This window comes from Stegostoma tigrinum, chromosome 23, assembly GCF_030684315.1.
Source record: "Stegostoma tigrinum isolate sSteTig4 chromosome 23, sSteTig4.hap1, whole genome shotgun sequence".
NCBI lineage: Eukaryota > Metazoa > Chordata > Chondrichthyes > Orectolobiformes > Stegostomatidae > Stegostoma > Stegostoma tigrinum.
Genome location: NC_081376.1, coordinates 40448326 through 40473707, shown reverse-complemented (window position 1 = coordinate 40473707; position 25382 = coordinate 40448326). Strand labels below are relative to the sequence as shown.

The 25382-nt window shown below is 41.2% G+C and overlaps 1 protein-coding gene across 1 annotated transcript in view; it reads left to right on the top strand.

Moving 5' to 3' along the window:
• The window catches only part of cacna1ha (calcium channel, voltage-dependent, T type, alpha 1H subunit a), a 286474-nt gene that overhangs the window by 47233 nt on the left and 213859 nt on the right, over positions 1-25382 (top strand). Inside the window, exon 5 of the mRNA XM_059654094.1 lies at positions 15063-15372. Within this exon, the coding sequence (XP_059510077.1) occupies positions 15063-15372 (310 nt within the window). The remainder of the gene's footprint in view (positions 1-15062; positions 15373-25382) is intronic.

Genomic DNA, 25382 nt, shown 5'->3' with positions numbered 1-25382 from the left:
GTCTCTATGGCAACAGCAGCATAATTACTCTCAGCACCTCTAGGGTATGAAAGAAAAATGATCGGCCAGGGTTCCAGCTTCTGTTCACTATCTATCCCTTTATATTGAAAACTACACTTGTGGACATCAAGTGAGAACATCACTCATATGTTGTGAGCAGATTGGATGACTTTAGAGGCAGAGCTTACTCGTTTCCAGTTGGGTAGCCACAGTACTATATAGACTCTACGGCACAGGAACAGGTCACTTGACCCAATTGGTGTGTACTGGTTTTTGCATGCAAATATCCTTCAAGGTCAATCACTGTACCTCTCATGGCCTATCCTTTCCTTCTCTGTCAGCTTAATATTATATGTGTGTATTCGTATATGATAAATATCAAGTCTCTTAACTACATCAACATTATTTGCCCCAACCATTTAATATGCCAGTCAGTTGCACTTTGCCAGTTTTTAATCCTTGGAAAAGGAACACTCTTTGAAATCCACGCTTTGACTAAGACTGAGCTTTTATCATTCACAGTATCCCATAGAAATTCAGAGTCATTTAAGAAGTAATTATTTTGCCAGTGCAATACAAAAGTAAACACTGATCAAAGGAAGGACATTTTCTCATGATGTTTTTAGTTGAGTTACGGGACATAGTTAGATCGTTCTATGATATTTTCATTCAAATTCTAATTCAGACTGAAAAGGTTGTAATCTTGTCCTTGTGACAACTGTAAGTGAAATATTTTGGGAACTTTCAGTCCAGTTTCCAAGTGGCATCAGCAATAAGAGTAAACCTGTCTTTAAACCTAGCAGGATTTGCATTAACGTGGCAGTGTCACTCAAATTTGGAAGAGCTGGTGGTTTAAGCAATGTTATGTTGGCACAGTGGGTTGTACGCATCTGTTACTGTGGTTGGCACACAATCAGTGGAACTGTCTTTCTATACAGTACATGATCTTAGAGCATTTGAAACTGTCAGTGCATACAAAGCGAAAATGTCTTGTTTTCTTTTTACAGTGCTGTTCCCTGTAATCCATATGCTTGTACATGCTAGATGCACAAATATCCATAATTGTATGTGATCAAAGTATAGAATTTGTTGAATGTCCAGTCATTTTTTTCATTTAAGTTCCTGCTGTTGTTGTTATGCTCTTTTCTCTTTTAAGACCTATTTCACAAATTATGACTACTAATATTTATGTTTAAATTGTGTAATTGGAGGCGTAATGGTTCCCCTTTCGGTGATTGTCTGTGACATTGATTTGTTATTTAAAATGATACCTCAAGGTAAAGTTAAGTCTATCGCCATCCCCAAAAATAAATCTTCCAGTTCTGAGAATGGAGAATGTTTGTTTGTTTAAAAAACCTGTTTAAATACAAACGGCATTATCTTGAACAGTCTCTATTTTTATGATTCCGCCTAGCTTCTAAAGTTGCATCTTCAGCAGATTGGGTTAAAACCCCAGAGTAGGCAGCTTCATGAGCTGTTAGCCACGTGATGTTCTCCACGATATCAATGGAGAAATCCTCACGGATGTGACTTCAGCATTGCTTACCCGAGATGGGGAGAGAAGGAGAGAGAAACTGGCAGTGTGTGTGATCTAATTTCTCCTCCAAATGTTTGATTCAATATTTGGAAATGATGGTATTCCTGTCAATAGTCTTTCTTTCTTTAATGTAGCGTCATTGTGTATTTTTCTCGAAGCTTGCATCCTTTATACATGTGAGATCTTCCAAAGTAGTGCAGTGCTTGTGTTAATTTGCACCATGCCCTGTTCACCTATCAGCTCTGTATTTTGGCATCTGGCTATGTAATCCTTTGGTACTAAAATTCTGATTTTTATTTCAAAGCTCTCCATGGCCTCATCACCTGTATCTGTGTAACAAGCTCTGAATCTACACCCTGTCACAATATCTACTGAGATTCTGCCATCTTTCGCACTCTGATTTCAATCTCCAACTGCCAAATCCTGAAATTCTGTAACACCATTCCTAAACTATTCCTCTTCTGTACTTCTCTTGCCCCTTTAAGATGCATTTTAAAATCTATGTCATGGGCTAGACCTTTAGTCATTTACCCTATTAGCTCCTTTTGAATGGGGACTTATTTACTTCATTAGAGATGCTCTCTAAGTACAAGTTGTTGTTGCCTGTATTTCTTGGATAATTGCACAAGAAATTTAGGAAGAAGTATTATCTGTAAAAATGTAAGAGGCAGTTTCCAAACTCTGCATTGCTGGTAAGAAATATTACTTGCCCAACAGCACAGATTACAAATTCAGGTAATATATATTGTGCACCATTTTCTGAACATTTAAGTGGAAGATCAGGAAAACATACAAAGCTGTTGCCAATCTTCTGACACTTTTCCAAGTGGTAAGGCTCAACACTGGATGCATAGTTTCAGGAAATTGTCCTGTAATGATGGCTTTTAGTTTAATTTATAATGCTGAATTTTTTTGCCTGGTAATAGCTGGTACACTCGCAGTAGTGTTAGTATCTTATGTTATCAAGGAAAGCATAATGTATATAGGTTTATTGTGTTTTCTCATCCATATGCTTTCACAAAGGATTGTACAGGAGATTACAAACTGATGTGCCTTTTGCAGAAACTATTGTTGGCAATTTTCTTTGTTTTCTGGCAGTTTGTATAATCTGGTAAGTAATTGCACAGATTTCAGCTACATGCTTTATGAAAACTGTCACAAACCATAAAAGAAAATTTCTAATAAGGAAGTTCATATGTTTTGCTTTATATTTTGGGTTTGTTTGCAAGTAGCAAGTGGCATTTTAATGATGGCATGGTATTTCTAATCATAGGTCTGTGTTTAAATCTTCTTCAAACCTAGACAAGCTGTAATGATGGCCTACCTATTACTGAGAATGTTCCATATTCTCTAGTAGCTGTGTCATTAGAGCAGATAATTACTACCTCAGGCAGATGTGCTGCTTTATATTGTGTAGGAATATTAGTGAATGGTAACATTCTTAGCAAAATATTTAATCTTTCTTATACAAACTTGGGAAATGCATTATTCATTCATCACAAAAACAATTCTACTGAGAAGGGGAAGGAACATGTACATAACAAAATGAACACTGACCTTATTTTATACTGGTTCTTAGTGCAGTATGCTAACTAAAGTAGAACCCAAACTCTATTCAGAGATAGTAGGAACTGCCAATGCTGAAGAATCTGAGATAGCAAGGTATAGAGCTGGATGAACGCAGCAGGGCAAGCAGCATCAGAGGAGCAGGAAAGCTGACATTTCGGGTCTGGACCCTTCTTTAGAAAATCAATTATGAAGGGTCCAGACCCGAAACGTCAGCTTTCCTGTTCCTCTGATGCTGCTTGGCCTGCTGTGTTCATCCAGCTCTACACCTTGTTATCCCCCATACTCTAGTTGCCTTTTCATTTTAATTATTACTTAAGGAGTCAGCATTCTAAGTTAAATTAGCACATCAATTTAACTTCAGTGCTGGGGAAGCTTCTCAAAGCAATTATTCAGAATAGAATGGTACGTTGTGGTAAGGTTCTGGAGGATGTTGCCAAACAAAGAGACCTTGAGGTGCAAGTTCATAGTTCCTTGAAAGTGGAGTCACCGGTAGACAGGGAGACAGTAAGGGCTGCAGATGCTGGAAATTGAACTCCTCTCTTCTTACTTTGATTCCATTCTCTCCCTCTTGGTCCAGACATTCCCCACCTACATCCAGGCCCACTACCCTCCTACCTCTCACCCAACACATGCTATCACCCTTTCCCTGCCACTTCCTTCAGCCTCCTTGAGACCCCACCCAACCCCCACCGTAAAACCGCACTCATGAGCCTTGCCACATGTTCACCATTTCCCCGGACCTCAAACTCTTGGAGGCTGAATGGCCTGTCCTTAGTAAAGGGCTCACACTCAGGCCCCTCCACCCCCACTTCAACGAGTTGCGTGCCCACCACGATGTGGAAACCTCCTTCCGCCGCTTCTGCCTCCATGCCTTCTTTTTCAATAAAGACTCCCAACCACCCTCTGGGGACGCCTTCTCCTGCCTCCAGCTTTCCTCCTCCTCTTGGACGCCATTCAGCCAACCTCTTACCCGCCCTGGACCTCGTCATGACTAACAGCTAATGTGACATGGACCACCTTGATTTCCCCACCCCCCCTCACCCCCTCCAACCTCTCACCCTCTGAATGTACAACACTACACTCTCTCCTCACCAATCCCCATTTCACCATCAAACCCGCCAACAAAGGTGGGGCAGTGGTAGACTAGAGGATGAACCTCTATATCACGGAGGCCAAATGCCAACTCTCCAACACCATGTCGTATCTGCGCCTTGACTATGATCTCACCATGGGCCCATTAAGCCACCATCTCCCACACTGTCCATTATCTCATTGCTTCTGGTGACCTCCCCTCTACCTCCTCCAGCCTTATAGTCCCCCAGTCCTGCACTGCCTATTTCTACCTGCTCCCCAAGATCCACAAGCCCAACCACCCTATCCAACCCAATGTCTCCGCATGCTCTTGCCCCACCAAACTCAACTCTTCGTACTTCAACTCTATTCTCTCCCCCTTGGTCCAGGCATTCCCCACCTACATCTGGGACACAAACTATGCCCTTCACCTCTTTAGTAACTTCAAGTTCCCTGGCCCCCAGTGCTTAATCTTTACTATATACGTTCAATCCCTCTACACGTCCATACTCCACAAGGACAGCCTGCAGGACCTCAGTTTTTTTCCTCATCAACGGACCCATCCAGACCCCCCACCCCCACCCCGTCCAATACCCTCCTTTGCCTTGCTGAACTAGTCCTCACCCTCAATAACTTTTCCTTCAATTTTTTCCACTTTCTCCAAAACCAGTGGGTTGCCATGGGCACTCACATGGGCCCCAGCTACACCTGCTTGTTTGTCGGTTATGTTGAACTGTCCCTCTTCAGTACATACACTGGCACTGTTCCCCAACTCTTCTGCCGTTACATCGATGACTGCATCAGTGCTGCGCCCTGCACTCAGGCTGAACTGGAGCAGTGCATCAACCTTGTTAACAACTTCAACCCCATCCTGAAATTCACTTGGTCTGCCTCAGACACCTCTCTCCCCTTTCTTGACCCCTCTGTTTCCATTTCTGGCAGCAGTTTATGTACCAACATTTACTATAAACCCACAGACTTCTACAGCAACCTAGATTACACCTCCTCCCACCCTGTATCCTACAATAACTCCATCCCATTTTCCCGATTCTTCCGTCTCTGTTGTATGTGCTGTGATGAAGAGGCGTTCCACTCCCATGCATCCCATATATCCGCTTTTTTCAAACAACACTGTTTTCACTCCTCTGCATCCAGACAACCCTCCACCTTGCGTCCTCCATCCTCTGCTCCGCAGCGCTTAACCACCACATACCCCCAAACACAACAGAGCTAGGATTATGCTTGTTCTCACTTTTCACCTCACCAGCCTCCACATCCAACATATCTTCATCAAGCACTTCCGCCAACTCCAATCAGACCCCAACGCCCAGAACATCTTCCATTCCCCACCCCTCTCTGCCTTCTACAAGGACCATTCCGTTCACCACTCCTTGGTTCATGCCACATTCCACACCAACTCACCTGGTACCTTCACCTGTAACTGTAAAAGATGCAACACCTGCCCACACAGACCCTCCCTCATCTCCATTCAGTGCCGTAATAGACCTTCCACGTGAGACAGAGCTTCTCCTGTATCTCCTCCAACCTAGTCTAGTGCATCCGGTGCTCCCCATTTGGCCTTTTTTGCGTCAGTGAGACCAAACGTAGACTGGTGACTGTTTGTTTCGCTGAGCATCTCTGCCTGGCCTGTAATGGCCAACGTAACCACCCAGTCACCGCTCATTTCAACTGCCTATCCCACTGCCCCTCCAGTGTCACAGCAACTCAAAACGCAAATTTGAAGAACAACTCCTTATCTTTTGCCTGAGCACCTTACAGACCTGAGAACTCAACACTGAGTTCTTCAATTTCAAATAAGCTTGCCACTCATCCCCCGCCTCCCTTTCTAGCCTCATCTCCTCCCTTCCATTCCACCTTCTGACCCTCCCTTCCAGCCACCAATCCGAATCATCTGTCCCATTGACCAACCAGGTCACACCTACCAACAGTCTCCAGCTATCACCACCATTTTGCCTTCACCCGTACTCTCCCCCACCCTTTATCTGCATCTCTCCTACCCCCACATCCAGTCTTGAAGGAGGGTATTATTGAAACATTGACTGCTCCTTTTATTCAGCTGTTGCCTGTGTTCTTCCAGCCTCTTGTTTGTCTATCCTCAATAAACTTGGAGCTGGACAAATACAGCAGGTCAGACTCAGTCCTGCCAAAGAGTTTTGCCCTGAAACGTTGACTTTCTGCTCCTCTGATACTGTCTGACCTGCAGTGTTTGTCCAGCTCCATACTTATAGACACAGGTAGACAGGGTAGTGAAGAAGGTGTCTGGTACTCTTCCTTTATTGGTCAGTGCATTGAGTATAGCAGTTAGGAGGTCATATTGTAACTGTACAGGACATCAGATTATGCCACTTTTGGAATATTGCATTCTATTCTGGACTCCCTGCTCTCGGAATGTTGCCAGGATTGGAGGTTTTGAGCTATAGGGAGAGGCTGAATAGGCTGGGGCTTTCTTCCCTGGACAAACAAAGGCAATGGGGTAACCTTTCAGAAGTTCACAAAATCTTGAAAAGAATGGAAAGGGTGAACAGGCAAGGTAATTTCTGCAGGGTAGGGTCACCAAAACTAGAGGGCATAGGTTTAAGGTGAGAGGAGAAAGATTTAAAAGGGACTTATGGGGCAACATTTTCATGCGGAGAGTAGTGCACATACAGCATGAGCTGCCAGAGGAGGTGGTGGAGGCTGGTATAATTAGAATATTTAAAAGCCGTCTGGATGGGTATATGAATAGGAAGGATTTTGAGGGACGTGGGGCAAATGGGACTAGATTAATTTAGTATATGTGACTGAGGGGCCTGTTTCCATGCCGAACATATCTATGACATCACTCGGATGGGGGATTTCAAGGCTGGAGGGCAAATTTTTAGGGTGAGAGGAGAGAGTGTTAAAAAACACATGAGGCATTTTTTTACACAGAGGGTGGTTCACCTGTGGAATGAACTTCCTGAGGAAGTGGTGGATGTAAGTACAATTATAGTGTTTAAAAGACATTTGGATAGATACATGAATAGGAACAGTTTGCAGGGATCTGGGCCAGGACCAGGCAGGTGGGACTAGTTTAGTTTGGAATTAAGTTCGGCATGGACTGGTTTGACTGAATGGTCTGTTTCCATGCTGTATGTCTCTATGACTATGACTCTAGAATTAGTATTTGCATGGAAAAGACTAGGTGTTTATGAAAATCTATTTAATAAAGGGAAATCGTGTTTGACTAACATTTTGAAGTTTTTTGATGATGTTAACATGAAGGGTTGATAAGAGAAATACTGTTGATGTGATGCCAAACAACAGACTTGAGAAAAGTTGTAACTCATAGAATTAAAGGGACAGTAGCAAAGTGGATACAAAATTGACTGAGTGATATGAAACAGGGCAGAAGTCAGTGGGTATCTTTTTTAGGCTTGAGGAAGATTTGTAGTCAAGTTCCCCAGGGGCCCTTGATTTATCTGATAGATTAAAGATCTTATTGCTGAGAGGTCAATTTTAAAATTTGCAGATAATATGAAATTTGGAATCACTCTGAAGACAAGACTGTAGATGTCCAAAAGGACATTTGCATGCTGGTAGAGTGAGCATATGGCTGAAGGTAGTATGACAGGTAGAGAGAGCAGTTAATTATGTGCAAGAGCCAAGAGTGCATGTTGAATTTATGCAAGACATTTTTTAGATCTCAGCCAAAGGAATGTGTATAGATCTGGGAACCACACTGTAGGAATACGCAATGCAGAGAGTGTACGAGAGACATATGAGAATGGTTCCCAGGATGACGAAATTCAGCTGTGAAGGTAGATTGGAGTGGGACCATCCTCCTTGTGAAGAAAACCAAGAAGTGATCTCACAAATCTGACTTCAAAATCTTGAGGTCTGGATAGATTAGTGAGAAATTTACCATTTGTAAATGCATAGAGAACAAGAGAGCACAGATTTAAAGTCATTTGCAAAAGTAGTAATTATGTTGTATGAAGTTTTGTTTTCATTTGATGAGCGGTTTGGGGCTGGAATGCATTGCCTGGAATTGTGGTAGAGGCACAGTCAGTTGAGGTGTTGAAAAGGACATTGGTGATTATTTGAATAGGTAAAATGTACAAGGATAGGAGGAAAAGGTAGGAAAATGGCAGTAAGCCACAATGCTTGTTTCTGAACCAGTAATGGGAAAATGTAATATTATTGGAGGCACTAATCTGATGGCAAGAAGAGGAGTTCAGCAGCAAAGATTTGCCCAGTATCAAACCACTAATTACTTAAAACCAGCTCCACTGGACTGGACAGGTAAATTGCATTCCTGATACCAGACATCTGCTGTACGCAGACCTCATTCACAATGGATGATTTCCATTTGGACAGCATAAACTCTTTAGGAACATTCTCAAAGCAACCTTGAAGAGGTCAGACATCCCCATCAACTTCTGGGAGTCAATGGCTTGATACTGACGAAAATGATGAAGAATGGTTCTAGAATTGTCATCAAATGCATAGAGAGACTTCATCGGGAATGTGCAGAGGCAAAGTCAAGGATTCAGAATGCACAAACCTCCAAGCAGCCTACCTGCCCCACCCTTCAAACATCACATGCCCTGCATCTGGAAATCACCCACGTGAATTATCAGCCATCTCAGAACCATCAAACCAGAGTGGAAGAAAATTGACCTTAATCCTAAGGAACTGCCTGAGATTGGAGATCATTTACTTTGTAGCAGTAATAATCTTGCTTTTGCTTTGCAATGTCCTTTGTGTGTGACCTGAGTGAACCATTGATGACTCTTACCATTAAGGGGACTATCAGAAAATTACACGTACCACTGCACTGCAGTCCTTGCTGCATATCTAATCATAAATGGAGGATTTGAAATTTTGCTCATGTCTAAAATTTCTATTAATTATACAAGTTATTTATTAAAATTTATGAAGAAGTTCCAACCATCTTTGAAACAAATTTAAAAAGTATTTGTTGTACTAATTGCAAAAAAATTGATTCTGAAACTAAGTGCATCAAGTCACCGATACCAGCATGACATATACAGTCTGTGCGGACAATATAAATGTGGAGTGTGTTGATGTTTTCTTAGTTTTGAGGGAAAATAATTTTTTTTTACTGATTCACCATCAGAAAAGAATTCTAAGATTTATTATTGAAATTTAGTAAATGCTTAACTTATGGTCCAAGGAATAAATGAAGCCTGTAAAGATATCCAGCCCTTGGTTAACTTGGGAAACTTTCGGCCGAAGAAACCTCGACTGTAATACATCATATTTACATATACAATGTTCATTTTATTTGCATTTTTAAAAAAGCAAATATTGCATATTTTTTAAAAACTTGCAAATGCTTTGCTAAGAAATGTATCGGGAGCTTTGTGAGCAAAGTTCTATGGTTATTTTCACAACATGTTTTTGCAATTTCATGTACCCTATATTAACGTCACAGATGCAGAGTCCAGAAGTGTGGAACTAAATATGTTTGAAACATAAAATCTGATAATCCAGCTTTGAGTATATGACTGAACGGTTATGGTTAGCAATGGCACAATACCACAGTTCCTTATGGTAAAAGCTTTAGTGAGCAGGTTGTAGGAAAAAACAGGCACAAAATTAGTTAAACACAACTGTGGTGCAGTAACTCTGTTACTTTATTTAATAGTCAACCTTTCAGAATAATGTATAATTTGTAGCTCCTAAATTAGCTTGAACAGTAGTAGCAGAACTGAAATTGGTTTCATCACCTCCAAGTTGAAGAATTGAAGATCATCAAGGATTTCCAAACAAGATCTTCTTGCTTCCCTTCCTGCAAGAAGCTTGTGTATTAATAATAGTATTAAAACAGTAGCCTCATCACTTCCTGCCACCATTGACCCACAGTCTGATAGCCTGTTCATGCAGGGCCATTTAGACAATATTCGTGGTGTATGTGGAACTGTATACCTTCAAATGGAGTTGAAAGTACATTCATGCAGAAAACAACAAGCATGTATTATGTTTCTCACAGCTTTTGAAATTGACTTTCTTTGAAGTAAACACTTTGTCATTTTTTCTATTGAATGGAATTTTCTCAAAAAAGGTCCTGCTGAGTTGGAGCACAGTAACAAGTTGAGGAAATGGCACATGCATATTCGTATAATATATTCTAAATGAACTAGAAATGGTTCCAACACTTTACACAAGGGAACAACAATTTAAAAAATATTGACGATTTGGCACTTGGTCTGTACTAAATTCATTACCTAGATAAGGTAGCAATTTGGTGCTGTGGTTCACCTCAAGAAAAAATGTCTGGAATTTTGGGGGTGGCACAGTGAATCAGTGGTTCGCACTGCAGCCTCACAGCACCAGGGACCTGGGTTCAATCCCAGCCTTGGGTGACTGTCTATGGAGTTTGCACATTCTCCCTGTGTCTGCTTGGGTTTCCTCCCACAGGCAGGCTAGGTGGATCAGCCATGCTAAATTGCCCATAGTGTTCAGGGGTGTGTGGGTTATAGGGGGATAAGTCTAGGTGGGAAGCTTCAAGGAGTGGTGTGGACTTGTTGGGCCAAAGGGCCTGTTTCCACTCTGTAGAGAATCTAATCTTTTCATTCCTGCTATTATCAGCAGCCTCTGCTGCAATGCTGCCTTTGTTGGAATCAGGTAATAAGAGGGTTGGTCTTTATGATCGCATAGCTTGCATCTGTGGTCTGTGAAGCCATACTTCTGGAATGAATGAGCGTCTTCAGGTCAAAAAATTGGTAATTACTAAATAAAAAGCTCATAGAAACAAAGGATTGAATATGAATGTTTGTTTTTAAAACAACCTTGAGTAGATTATGATTCCAAACATCTGTGAGGTTGAAATTCATTTGAAATTTATCCTGGGCTTCCTGCTTTTCCAAACCTGTATTATATTGGAGACCAGATTTTAGTATAAATTTGCCAGCACTAATTTGATGTAAGAAACTAGCAGATAGAGGTAGGATAGCAGATTTTTCATCCTCATATTTGTATGTTTGGAAAGGAAATACAAGCCTATGGATAAATAACAGGAGTGTAGACTAATTAGATAGTTATCTCAAAGAGGGCATGCTCGATGAAATGCTATTTCTTTTTTCCTGTAACTTATCCAATCCTCTTTTGGCTTCTTCCATCTTACTTGATATCCACAAGGCTGTTCAATCAATCTTCCTGCTGAGTGTGGGGGTGTTGCTGTAGTGTATCCGGATCTTGGTGACCTGCAGTCAGTCTGGGGTTATGAAGTGTCCGTCCAAAGCATCATCTATACTAAGGCCATCTTGTTCCTGCAGCTCATTCTGGGGGCATGCTATAGCATAAGCCATGGTTACAGGGATGGGAGCAACTATAAATTCTTAGGGTTTTGGAAGTTCGGGTCAGGGAATGTATGGTCATGTTGTAGGTGCATTCTATCAGGAAAGGGGCAAGGCTGTAAAGAGCCAGTAAGATCTCAATGTCCAAGTGCTCCAGAGAAAATTGGAGGCAGTGACTGCTGCAAATTACAGGGGGGAGCACTAAAGGATCACAGGTGCAACAAGGATGACAAAATGGTGAGGGGATTTCATAGAATAAGGAGGAGTTGGTGAGTTTCTGATACACAAGCCAAAGATCACAAGCAATCTTTATCCTGACTTTGCCTTCTAATAACTAAATTGTTTTCTCTACTCATTGGTCATCTTTTGTTTGGTTTTCAAGAATTCGCAATGGTTTACTACTAATCCTTATCATATTTTATATATTTTTTCCTTCCACTTTGATGTTATTCTCACTGTCCTTGGTTAATCATTGTTGATTTAATAACCTCCTAGAATACCCCTTCCTCACAGGGATAAATCTTTGTTGTGAGTCAGAAATCATTTTCTTAAACATCTGTCATTGCTCATTGACTGTCTGTTCTGATAAATTCCTTTTCTAGTCCATTCCAAGCAACACTTGCCTCACTGATTTGTGGTTTAAGTTTAGCACAGTTGTTTCTATCCCAAGTTTCTCACTTTCAAACTGAATGTTAAATTCTACCATGTCATCGTCATTGTTCCCTGGGGGGTCTTTTCTATTTGGAGCTCATTTAATAAATCTGTCTCATTACTCATTACCAGATCCAAAATTGCCTGATTCCTGGTTGGCATTTCGATATATCATTCTAGGTAACTGTCCCAAATATATCCAATGAATTCTTCCTCATGGCTACTTTTGCCAATACAATATTCCCAAAATGCATGAAGAATAAATTCATCCATGAATAACATACTATTTTCTTTTTATTAGTCTTCACTATCTCCTGATTTATTCTCTGTTCTGTAGTATAGCCACTATTAGGGAGCCTAACTGGAGGAATCCCACAAGTGCTATCTTCCCTTTTTTACTTCTTACCTCCACCGAAATGTATTCAAAACTTCTGACCCAATATCATTTTTTGCTGTGGTGAATATTCCATCTTGAATTAAGAAAGCTTCCTGCCTTGTATCTATGTCGTTATAATGGCTTTAGGATATGCCTATCAACCCCTATTTGTACTTTTGATTCATTTATTTTGTTCCCAATACTTTGTATCTATTAGTAAAGAACCATTAATTTTATTTCCTTTTTGCCATTTTTCTCCCTTTGGCTCTATTTATTGCTGTTCTTTTCCTGTTTGTATACACTGTCCTTTCCTGTCCCACTCTGGGTATAATTACTCAAATACTGCTGTGCAATTTTTCCATATCCTTTTGCTTTGTAAGCCTATGCATCCCCTCTCCAGAATCCTCACCCTTCATCTACCTGAGTGATGTGTTAAAATGGCTGGGCATTGTCTGTGAGTGAGCTTACACAAGGTGAACAAATGTTAAGACTTCACCACTACCTTGCCCTTAGAGAAGAGCAGACAACAACAGTGCTCCCTGGCTTCTCCCATGCTGATCTCCCCACTGGTGCTGGACTTGGTTCTCACCCACCAGCTGAACTACATCTTCCTGGAATGAGGTGAGGACCCTGAGGGGCCGTGTATGTCTGGGTACTTTACTTCCAATTATGCAGCATCTTGTCCTGCAGTGAAAGAAAGAGAAAAGATGAGTGTGATGACAGTGTATTCATGAGCTCTTGATGAGCGTGCATAGCCTTGCCAGATAGTGAGTCCTCTCGGTAAATGAGCATGAAGCAGTGGTTAGCACTGCTGCCTCACAGTGCCAGGGACCAACGTTCAATTTCACCCTCAGGCAACTGTCTGTGCAGAGTCTGCACATTCTCGCCGTGTCTGGTGGGTTTCCTCTGGGTGCTCTGGTTTCCTCCCACAGTCCAAAGATGTGCAGGCTAAGTGGATTGGCCATGCTAAATTGCCCATCGGGTTCAGGGATGTGTAGATTAGGGCAATGGGTCTAGTTGGGATGTTCTGTGCGTCAGTGTGGACTTGTTGTTCCGAAGGGCCTGTTTCCACACTATAGGGATTCAATGATCATCTATGATAATACTTAGGAAGTGGTAAAAGACTGTCAGTACACTGAGTGTCAGCCTTTTGATGCCCATGTGGTGCTAAAATGGGTGTGACCATGTGACGTGGCTGTATCATAGTAGAGTTAAACAAAGTGAAAGCCCTATGTGTAAGAAGTTACAGTGTGAGAAGGTGTGGTACTTAGCCTTGCCAAGCCAAAGGAATTATTGATTCTCTTCCTACATTGGATGACACTGCACTGATGCCTGCTGGAGCCAGTGACCTAATGCGTAACCTGAATATAGGCAGTCTGGGTCTGATGACAGGACCATTTCCTCCCATGGAGAACAAACTCTTTTCTGGACCAGATGATTAGAGTAGATGCTTAATGGGGTCTCTGTAAAGCATAGAATCACCTTTTGAGGCTTGATGGAAATTTGTGGTAGTGCGTGGTGGCAAAGGTAGCCAAAGCGAGTGAGATAACAAGGTGTAGAGCTGAATGAACACAGCAGGCCATGCAGTGTCACAGGAGCAGGAATGGCAGTACCTACTATCTCTGACCTGAAGGAGTGCCTGGTTTGAAGCAGGGCAATGGATGCCTTGGTGTCTTTTAAATATGTCTCCTGAACCTTTGAGCCAGGAAGATACTGGCAAGGGTAGGAACATCTGCCCACCATCGACATGTGGTTTACCATTTAAGCCACCCAGGCACCTGCTTGGATAAGAAACGAGCAAAAGACTTTGTGATTGCACTGGAGCACTTTCTTCAAGCAATGGCAGATGTGATACTATCTAAAAGACCTGTTGGCATATTTTAACGCCAAAATGGAAAATCCCAGCCTAAGTCTCATGTGGGCGATGGACACCGCATACTAGTTCAGAAGAGCTGTTACCTCAAGTGCCAAATATGGAACATGGAGATTACTGTTGAACAACCTTTGCTGTAATGTGTAAATTAGATTATACCAGGCCTAACGCTGGTCCACATGTTACAAAAATCCTTCCAAGTGCATGATTTCCAACACCTACAAGTACAAAGGCATCAGGTACCTGCAAACACAATCACCTCAAGTTCCTCATCATTTTGATTGGGGCATTTATCATTGCTCCTTCATTGTCACTGGAATTCCCCTATATAACAGCAATATGGGAACACCGTCACCATTTGAAATACTGTGGCTAAGGAAGGAAACCTAACAGATCCTCCTCGAGGGCAACTACAGTTGGATAATAAGTGCTAATCTTGTCAGTGACACCCAAATCTTGAAGAACAGTAAAAGAAATCTCAAGCATTTATGCAAATAATCTTTGCTCATCACAAAATGTTTTTGAAACATGCTGTTTCAAATGAAATTCAAAGACTGAGTGTTTTTTGTTTCCACAGTTTTTCTTTGTTTGTGAATTACAACCTTGCTGTCTCAATTTACCAAATATTAGTGAGTAAATAATTACAGCATTAATACAGACCAATTCTCTCTTTTTTTTTAGGTATTACAATGTTTCTTTACCTCCAAATTATCAGATCGAAGGCGACGAAACTCCATTTATTTGCTCACTGCCACGGGACAATGGCATGCAGAAATGTCAGGACCTTCCTAACTTGAAAGAAAATGGAGCTGAATGTTTTCTTAGCTTGGATTCTTACAGCCACCCAAGATATAGCCTGGAAATGAACAATACAAATGGTTGCATAAACTGGAATCAATACTACAACGTGTGCAAAACGGGAGATGTAAATCCACATAAGGGTGCCATTAATTTTGATAATATAGGATATGCCTGGATTGCCATTTTTCAGGTAAGGTCCCATAATATGAATATTTATTTTCCTATTCCATTTTTTTCAGGTATTATATAAACAAATTACTGCTTTTCCAGTTTAATTCCACTTGACTAAGTTCTGTAATCTAAGAACAGTTTGGGAATACTACAAAACTAGTGATGATAAAGTCTTTTACGCTCTCTTTCCAGTGATTTTTCCCCTGTCCATCATGTCCACGACAAATGTCAGGAACAACGTGTCAGGGTGGGGGGCAGCTCCAGACTGACCGTATTTGTCTGGGTGTACAACAAACATTTAAAAACGGCAAGAACACAAGGAATGCTGATGGGTTCTGGAAAATCTGCTGATAGGTCAGTTGTTATGGGAGTGTTATGCAGTAAGATGGGGCAGAATCAGAGATGAGGAATGCCATAGGGATAGAGGATTTGGTTAATGAGGCAGGTTTAGTAAGATATGGTGAGAAAACCTGCTGGGCTTCGTGGTAGAAATCCCCACAAAGAAACTCAGTGCAAGTCTGACTTATCCTAAAAAAGTAAGATTCAGCCCATTGTATTTATTGAAAACCTTATTTATTTACTTTAAAACTTTAAAATTTATTGAGACGTATAAGATTGTTAAGAGATTGGACACCCTGGAGGCAGGAAGCATGTTTCTACTGATGAGTGAGTCCAGAACCAGAGGACACAGTTTAAAAATAAGGAGTAGGACATTTAGAACAGAGTTGAGGAAAAACTTCTTCTCCCAGAGAGTGGTGGATGGAATGCTCTGCAGTGGAGGCCAACTCTCTGGATACTTTCAAGAAAGAGATGGACAGAGCTCTTAAAGATAGTGGAATCGAGGGTTATGGGGATAAGGCAGGAACAGGATACTGATTGTGGATGATCAGCCATGATCATAATGAATGGCGGTGCTGGCTCGAAGGGCCAAATGGCCTACTCCAGCACCTATTGCCTATTGTCTATTGTGGTAATTTCTTGTTTCCTGTTAATAATTTCTCAGTCCCACAATTTAACAGACTAATGTTTACTCTAGGTGAGCTTTTAATTTTTGCACACATGTAAAAACTTATTTTACCATTTAGTTTTATGTAATTTGCTAGTTAATTCATATTTCAATTTCTGACTTTTTTTGGCCATCCTTCCATTCAACATTTCCCAATCTTCTAGGCTGTGATTAACCATTGCAATATTGCATATCTTTTCTTTCAATTTTGTTCCATCATTGCATTATTTAGTCAGGTTTGACTGATCCTTCTCACAGCACTCTCTTTCTCAATGGAATGCACCTTTGCTGTTAGTCATGAAATTTCTACTTGGGTGTCTGCCACTGCTTCGTTACTGTCTTGGCTTTTGACCTGTTATTTAATTTCATTTCATTTTAGCCAACTCAATCTTCCCTTGCAATAACCTTTATTTAAGTTTAAGACATTAGTTCAAACCCACGTTTCACAACCCCAAACTTTGCTATCTTGCACTTTTGCATTATCCATTCAAAATTTTCAAATCTCCCTGACGTGAAGCCTTCTGGTGAGTCATATGAAGACCAACCTGTTGGTGCACGTCCTTTTTTCTTCAGTACTGGCATCAAAGACAGTGTCCCATGAGTTTAAGCACACTTGCTCTTCACAATGAATTTTAAGCCACACATTCAACTCTTTAATTTTATTTGTCCAATGCCAATTTGCTTGTGGGTCATTGTGATTCTATTTTTTAATTTAGCCCCTTACTGCTCATACTACCTCAGCAGAAACTCTTCCATAAACTTAATTATGTTTTTGGTAGCAGATGAACCATGATAACTGAATTTTTCCCTTCCTACTGTAAGTTTCTCCCCAACTGTAAGTAACTGTCTTTATCTCTGGCAGGGGACCCATGCTGCTGGTGGTTGAGAATGCTGTTGAGTATGGATCCCTCCAATTATACAATCCCTAACTCTAACTACATTACTTTTTACTTCCTTCACTTGAGTGGCTCTTTGCACCTTGGTGCCACAGTCACTTTACTCATCCTACAATCCCTGTTCTCCTCAAAATAAGTTGCAAGAACTTCAAACCTTATAAGGTGAATGATAGGCGTCATTTCCCTCGGGTAGGGGAGTTCAAGAATAGGGGGCATATTTTTAAGGTGAGAGAAGAAAGATTTAAAAAAAGACATGAAGGAAAACTTTTTTTACACAGAGTGGTTCATGTGTAGAATGAACTTCTTCCAGAGGAAGTGGTGATTGTGGGTGCAGTTGCAACATTTAAAATATGTTTGGGTAAGCACATAAATAAGAAATGTTTGAAGGAATACAGGCCAAATGCAGCGAGGTGGGCCTAGTTTAATTTGAGATTATGGTTGGTATGGATTGGTTGGACCAAAGAGTCTGTTTTTGTGCTGTATTTCTGTATAACTAAGAGTCTATGGCAGCCACTGTTGCTACCTTCTGGAACTCTATGCTTGCCTCACACACAGTCACACTCCCCTACCCTTGACCATAGATCAAATCCGATGTATCTTGAATAAGGCTGCTTCCTGTGAGAAATTGTTGAGGTAACTTTCCCTTTACCTGATGCTTTGAATGGGGCTGAAGTTGTGAAAGTAGCTCATCAACCCAGAACTGAAATTCCCCAGTAATAGATGTGAACTGCAGATGCAGTTGTCATGAATCACATGCTGTCCACCAGTCCTCAATTGGTGTCTAGCAGTGTACACATGCAACAGTTGCAGCACATCACCTGCCTTGCCATACTTCTGGCATTTAATTTACTGCATTTGATTTCAAGTTTAGAAATATTAATTAAATGTTGTCTACGGTTAGACCTAGTAGTAAGCTAGTTAAACAATTAAATTTAACGCAGCCCTTCTCCGTACCAATTTAAACTACCACCTGAGTTTAGATGAATACAATCACTACAAAGACTCAGAACAATCACCGACATGCTCACCTAAATCCTTAAACATTCACCAGCATCTGGAGGGTGAAAATAAGACTTTTAAAATAACACCTGCTTCCCTCTCTGCACAGAATTCCCAAGTTGACAAATGTACGTCTATTCCCCGAGGTCTTGTCACACTCTTGACCTTACGCAGTCAGGCACAATACGCGACAGTGCATCAGGCCTTTATATTACAACTGTAGGAGGCAAGTTTGACTATGGCCCAAGAGACATTCCTACACTTAACCAGTTAACTACGTCTTTGGGAGAGACAAAGGTCATTGGTAGCCAGTTGGAGTAAAATTAAGTGGCACGCTGTACAAGATTTCTATCGATCTCCTAAATGCTTGGTGACAAAGCTCACTGTTAGAGGATCAGCAGCAGATCATTTGCTGATCTTACTATCCTTAGAATGATTCTGACAAAAATAATATAGCTTATTGCTGCTATGAAAATATGTATATCATACATATTTTTCATACCTAGATTTAATCGCAGCTCAGTTCATTCCTACTTTCTCTTAGAGTTTTCTTCTGAATGACTGTAGGATTATTATTATGTGCTGATATGAATACTGGACAAGTAAGATCTGAGTGCAAAAGATTGAGTTGTTAAATTCTAACTTTGTCTTTGTCTTTGTTTTTAACCATGGAGACCAGTTACTTCATACATTCACAAAAATCTTCATCTACATTTTAAATGCAATAAATAAAATTTGTATTAAAAAAGCTAAAAATGAATTATATTCGATTAGACAAAATGAACGGTTGAAAAGATTTCACTACTGACGTCAAAAAAGATTCCAGTTCATCTTACGCCTTTCACTCCTGCATTATCTTTACAAGCACGAAAACCTAAGGGAGAACATAGAACATTACAGCACAGTACAGGCCCTTCGGCCCTCAATGTTGTGCCAACCTGTCATACCGATCTCAAGCCCATCTAACCTACACTATTCCATGTACGTCCATATGCTTGTCCAATGACGACTTAAATGTACCTAAAGTTGGCGAATCTACTACCGTTGCAGGCAAAGCATTCCATTCCCTTACTACTCTCTGAGTGAAGAAACTACCTCTGACATCTGTCCTATATCTTTCACCCCTCAATTTAAAGCTGTGCCCCCTCGTGCTCGCCGTCACCATCCTAGGAAAAAGGCTCTCCCTATCCACCCTATCTAACCCTCTGATTATTTTATATGTCTCAATTAAGTCACCTCTCAACCTTCTTCTCTCTAATGAAAACAGCCTCAAGTCCCTCAGCCTTTCCTCGTAAGACCTCCCCTCCATACCAAGCAACATCCTAGTAAATCTCCTCTGCACCCTTTCCAAAGCTTCCTCATCCTTCTTATAATGCAGTGACCAGAACTGTACACAATACTCCAAGTGCGGCCACACTAGAGTTTTGTACAGCTTCACCATAACCTCTTGGTTCCGGAACTCAGTCCCTCTATTAATGAAAGCTAAAACACTGTATGCCTTCTTAACAGCCCTGTCAACCAGGGTTGCAACTTTCAAGGATCTGTGTACATGGACACCGAGATCTCTCTGCTCATCTACACTACTAAGAATCTTACCATTAGCCCTGTACTTTGCCTTCCAGTTACTCCTACCAAAGAGCATCACCTCACACTTGTCTGCATTAAACTCCATTTGCCACCTCTCAGCCCAGCTCTGCAGCTTATCTATGTCTCTCTGCAACCTACAGCATCCTTCGTCACTATCCACAACTCCACTGACCTTAGTGTCGTCTGCAAATTTACTAACCCATCCTTCTACGCCCTCATCCAGGTTATTTATAAAAATGTCAAACAGCAGTGGACCCAACACCGACCCTTGCGGTACACCACTAGTAACTGGTCTCCAGGATGAACATTTCCCATCAACTACCACCCTCTGTCTTCTTTCAGCAAGCCAATTTCCGATCCAAACTGCTATATCTCCCACAATTCCATTCCTCCGCATTTTGTACAATAGCCTATAGTGGGGAACCTTGTCAAACGCCTTGCTGAAATCCATATACACCACATCAACCGGTTTACTCTAATCTACCTGTTTGGTCACCTTCTCAAAGAACTCAATAAGGTTTGTGAGGCACGACGTTCCCTTCATAACACCGTGCTGACTATCCCTAATCAATTTATTCTTTTCTAGATGATTATAAATCCTATCCCTTATAACCTTTTCCAACACTTTACCAACAACTGAGGTAAGACTCACTGGTCTATAATTACCAGGGTTGTCTCTACTCCCCTTCTTGAACAGGGGAGCCACATTTCCTATCCTCCAGTCATCTGGCACTATTCCTGTAGACAATGACGAGTTAAAGATCAGTGCCAAAGGCTCGGCAATCTCCTCCCTGGCTTCCCAGAGGATCCGAGGATAAATCCCATCCGGCCCAGGGGACTTATCTATCTTCACCTTCTGAAGGATTTCTAATACCTCTTCCTTGTGAACCTCAATCCCACCTAGTCTAGTAGCCTGTATCTCAGTATTCTCCTTGACAACATTGTTGTTTTCTAGAGTGAATACTGTTGAAAAATATTCATTTAGCGCTTCCCCTATCTCATCTGACTCCACAAACAACTTACCACTACTATCCTTGATTGGGCCTAATCTTACTTTCGTCATTCTTTTATTCCTTAAATACCTATAGAAAGCCTTAGGGTTTACCCTGATCCTATCCGCCAACAACTTCTTATGTCTCCTCCTGGCTCTTCTGAGCTCTCTCTTCAAGCACTATCTTCAAACTCAGTCTCCTTATTCAGATTCAGTTTGGTTCAGCTGTAACCTGTTTCCTTTTGCAAATTTCTGTGCAGCCACTAGATACTTTCCCCCTTTGTCTAGAGCCTCTCCAGAGATACTTAAAACAAACTACAGAATAAGCTCATTAGTACTTTGATTTCAGAGTAACTGCATGAGTTCTGTCATCTCTCGGACATACATCACATTGACTAGATTATTTTCCAGATTGTTCTGCCTTTCTCTGTACACTATTCAAATCCTGATGGTAAGCAACCAACACTATTTTTTCCTGTTTTTTTTAATGCACTGAAGTGTTCACCTCATGGGTTTAAGTTTATTAAAATGCTCATAAACAAAACAGACGTCCAGACTTTGCTTCAACCCACAAAACACTTAAAAATGAAACTAAACTATGTCACCCACTTCTTACTTTACAAAATAGGGATTCAGTTTAGAAGTTGTACATTGTTCCTTACAGTGAAAAGATCTGTTCTCTAAGAAACAATTGAAATTATTTAATAGTTTGGATCATAGGGCTCTCACCTAAGTTATAAAGTTCAAGGTGCCAGCCCCAGTCCAGGCTGACACTTGTGTACAATACCAATGGAGTCCTGCATTAACCACTGTCTTTCTGATGATATGTTGAACCAAAACAACATCTTGTCGGGGTCAACGCAAAATATTCCTTGGCTCTACAGCATTTCAGTTAAGAGCAGAGAAATTATTCTTCAATCATAATCACATAAAACAGTTTAATGGGCTATTATCACGTTATTGATTGTGGATGCTCAGATAGAGTTCTGCCATCTTTGCATGACAACAATGATGACACACCAAAACTACTCCATGGGTTATTAAGCAGTCTTAGACAGTGGTTGTGAAAAGCACCACGGCATGATTTTCAATTCTTATCTGAGCCCCACAATCTTTAAAAGCTAAGAGCAACATGTTTCTGAATGAAGCTCTGATGAAGGGTCTAGGCCCGAAACGTCAGCTTTTGTGCTCCTGAGATGCTGCTTGGCCTGCTGTGTTCATCCAGCTTCACACTTTGTTATCTTGGAATTCTCCAGCATCTGCAGTTCCCATTATCTATGTTTCTGAAGTGCATGTTTATGCACAATATTAGAGTGAGGTCAAATGTAAACTGGAGGAAGAACACTGATATTGTGCACTGATATGGAAGTTCTCTTTTCTAAATTTTTGGCCAGCATGATTAGGATGTTGCACAGAGGAAAGCAAATGAAATGATTAAAGTAATTGGACATGATGTAGCTAATTAACTTGTGTTTAACCTCACCTCAAAAGACATTGATTTTTAAAGGCAGCATTGTGTAAAGTTGGAAGTAGGCCGCTTCCTTTGAGTGATATTTATTGATTCTGAGTTGCAGGGACAGATGAATTGGCTTTATTTTGGTTTAGAGAATGGAGAGAGAAACTGGGAATTACCCTGGAAGGAATGTTTCACTTTTTAAAGAGTTCCTTTACTTTAAGAAACCAAGCGCCATTTTTGGCCTGCAGCTCGCAAGAACTGAAAGGAAATGGGATAGCTGACTGACAGGACACAAGACAGTGGATCAAACTACAAATGTTTGGAAAATAATGTCGAGGCAAAGGTGTTTTTGACAAAAGCTGCAATTTTTCTTGGTATCTAAATAGGCAAAATGCCAAAACCTGTCTAAAACCTTTTCTGTTTGAAGGAAAATGAACGATGTAGTTTTGATTAATCTAATTTAAATGTGTTATGATACTGACTGGGATCAGATTCAAAAGTGCTCCAAACTGCATGAATATGCCCTCTCAACAGCCTGCAAAAAATCAGTTGGGACCATCTTAGCCTCATTCCTAAATTCATAAAAGATAGTTGATCTTTGTCAGAGAGGCTGCAGAATTGGCCTGATTCAAAGCTGGCAGTTGGGGTGAGTTTTGGAAGTATAATACATTTGCTGGTATGGTTTGGAAAAAGCCTTCTTATCTGTGTAGCTGGTATTTTGTTCACAGGAACGTTGCTTGTTCCAAACAATGTGGGAACATATTGAAAATTATACCACCTTTTGTAATGAACCACCTTTTCTACATATTTCACACACTTAATAAAGTGAAAGTGATAAAGATATAAAAACAGAAAATGTTGGAAACATTCAGCTGCTCTGGCACCATGTTTGGAGAGGGGAAAACAGTGTTATGTGATGGTATTTAATGGAGGTAGTTGGGGCTTTGCCTGCTGGGTGGAGAGGTGGTAAGAGCCCCACATTACTCCTTTTCAGGATGCCCAACTGAATTAAATGAATCTCAGGCTCTTAGCTGAGATCAAGGACCCTGGGAGCAGAAGTCCCAACTATCAAAGACTGTAGGCCAATCAGGGATTGGCAGCTGTATTAAGCAACAATACTGGCTGCTACCAGTATGTTACTCCCACAAGGCCTTGTGTCATGGCTGGATACAAAGAACAAAGAAAATTACAGCACAGGAACAGGCCCTTCGGCCCTCCAAGCCTGCAGCCGATCCAGATCCTCTACCTAACCCTGATGCCTATTTTCCAAGGATCTGTATCCCTCTGCTCACTGCCCATTCATGTATCCGTCTGGAAACATCTTAAATGACGCTATCATGCCCGCCACTACCACCTCCTCTGGCAACGTGTTCCAGGCACCCACCACCTTCTCCATAAAGAACTTTCCACGCATATCTCCCTTAAACTTCTCCCCTCTCACCTTGAAATCGTGATCCCTAGTAATTGAGCCCCCCCCCCCCACTCTGGGAAAAAGTTTCTTGCTATCCACCCTGTCTATACCTCTCATGATTTTGTAGACCTCAATCAGCTTCCCTCTCAACCTCCATCTTTCAAATGTAAATAATCCTAATCTACTCAACCTCTCTTCATAGCCAGTGCCCTCCATACCAGACAACATCTTGGTGAACCTCCTCTGCACCCTGTCCAAAGCATCCACACCCTTTTGGTGATGTGGCGACCAGAACTGTATGCGGTATGCCAAATGTGGTTGTACCAAAACCCTGTACAACTGTGACATGACCTGCCAATTCTTGTATTCAGTACCCTGTCCGATGAGTGAAAGCGTGCCGTATGCCTTCTTGACCACTCTATCGACCTGTGTTGCCACCTTAAGGATACAGTGGACCTGAACAGCCAGATCTGTCTGTGCAACAATTCTCCCCAGGGCTTTCCCATTTACCATATAGTTTGCTCTTGAATTGGATCTTCCAAAATGCATCACCTCACATTTGCCTGGATTGAACTCCATCTGCCATTTCTCCAGCCAACTCTCCAATCTATCTCTATTCTGCTGCATTCTCTGACAGTCCCCTTCATTATCCTCTACTCCACCAATCTCAGTGTCATCTGCAACCTTAGTGTCATCTCAGACAACAGGTAAGTGATGGAAACAGGAAGGCAACATAGGAGTTAACAAAGTGTAGAGCTGGATGAAAACTGCAGGCCAAGCAGCATCTTAGGAGCAGAAAAGCTGACATTTCGGGCCTAGACCTGTCTAGGCCTGAAACATCAGCTTTTCTACTCCTAAGGTACTGCTTGGCCTGCTGTGTTCATCCAGCTCGACGCTTTGTTATATCGGATTCTCCAGCATCTGCAGTTCCTATTATCTCGGTAACATAGGAGTGGTTGACAATAAGGGTAGAAGGTGGTTGTCACTGGCCCACCCTGCCTTTCCAAAGGAAGGCATTAAACTACGCCCCCCCCCCCCGCAACAATGTGTCAGGGCAATGACCTTTTTATCAGAGCTGTATGCTTATCTATACAATAATGAAACATTGAGCAATTTGAAAAGCATTGTGCAAAAATATTCTTTACTGGTAGCATTTCATTTCAATTCCCTACAATTGGGGAATCATTGCAAATTCATTTCTAAGTAAACATTTGAAGTTATACATAAAATTGATCCCTGAAGTCATTGGAAAGTTTCTGTCTCTGCTTTGAAGGTGACAGTATCATTCAGTGGAGTGATAACATGCAGAAAGATCAGGAATTTTCAAGTTTGAAAGGACTGTTTACTCTGTAGTTTCTTAAATTTCAGTGCATTTAGAACTGCCTTGTTTTTTTACTATAGGGATTAAATTGATTCACCTTGCATCATAAAACATCTAATAAATGCTGGTATTTGAACTCTGGATTCCCACATGACTCTTCACTTTCACTCTAGTTGACAGTGTTAGACTAACTTTTATTCAGTGTAATGTTTCATAAATATAGTAGGTAGAGGAGGACAACATGTCATTGAAACATTATTTGTTTTGTTATCCAATTTGAATCTCTCTGTTGCTTAATAAAAGCAAAAAGCAAGGACAGAATGGGGGCCCTCTTATGGAACAGTGGTAGTGTCCTACCCCTG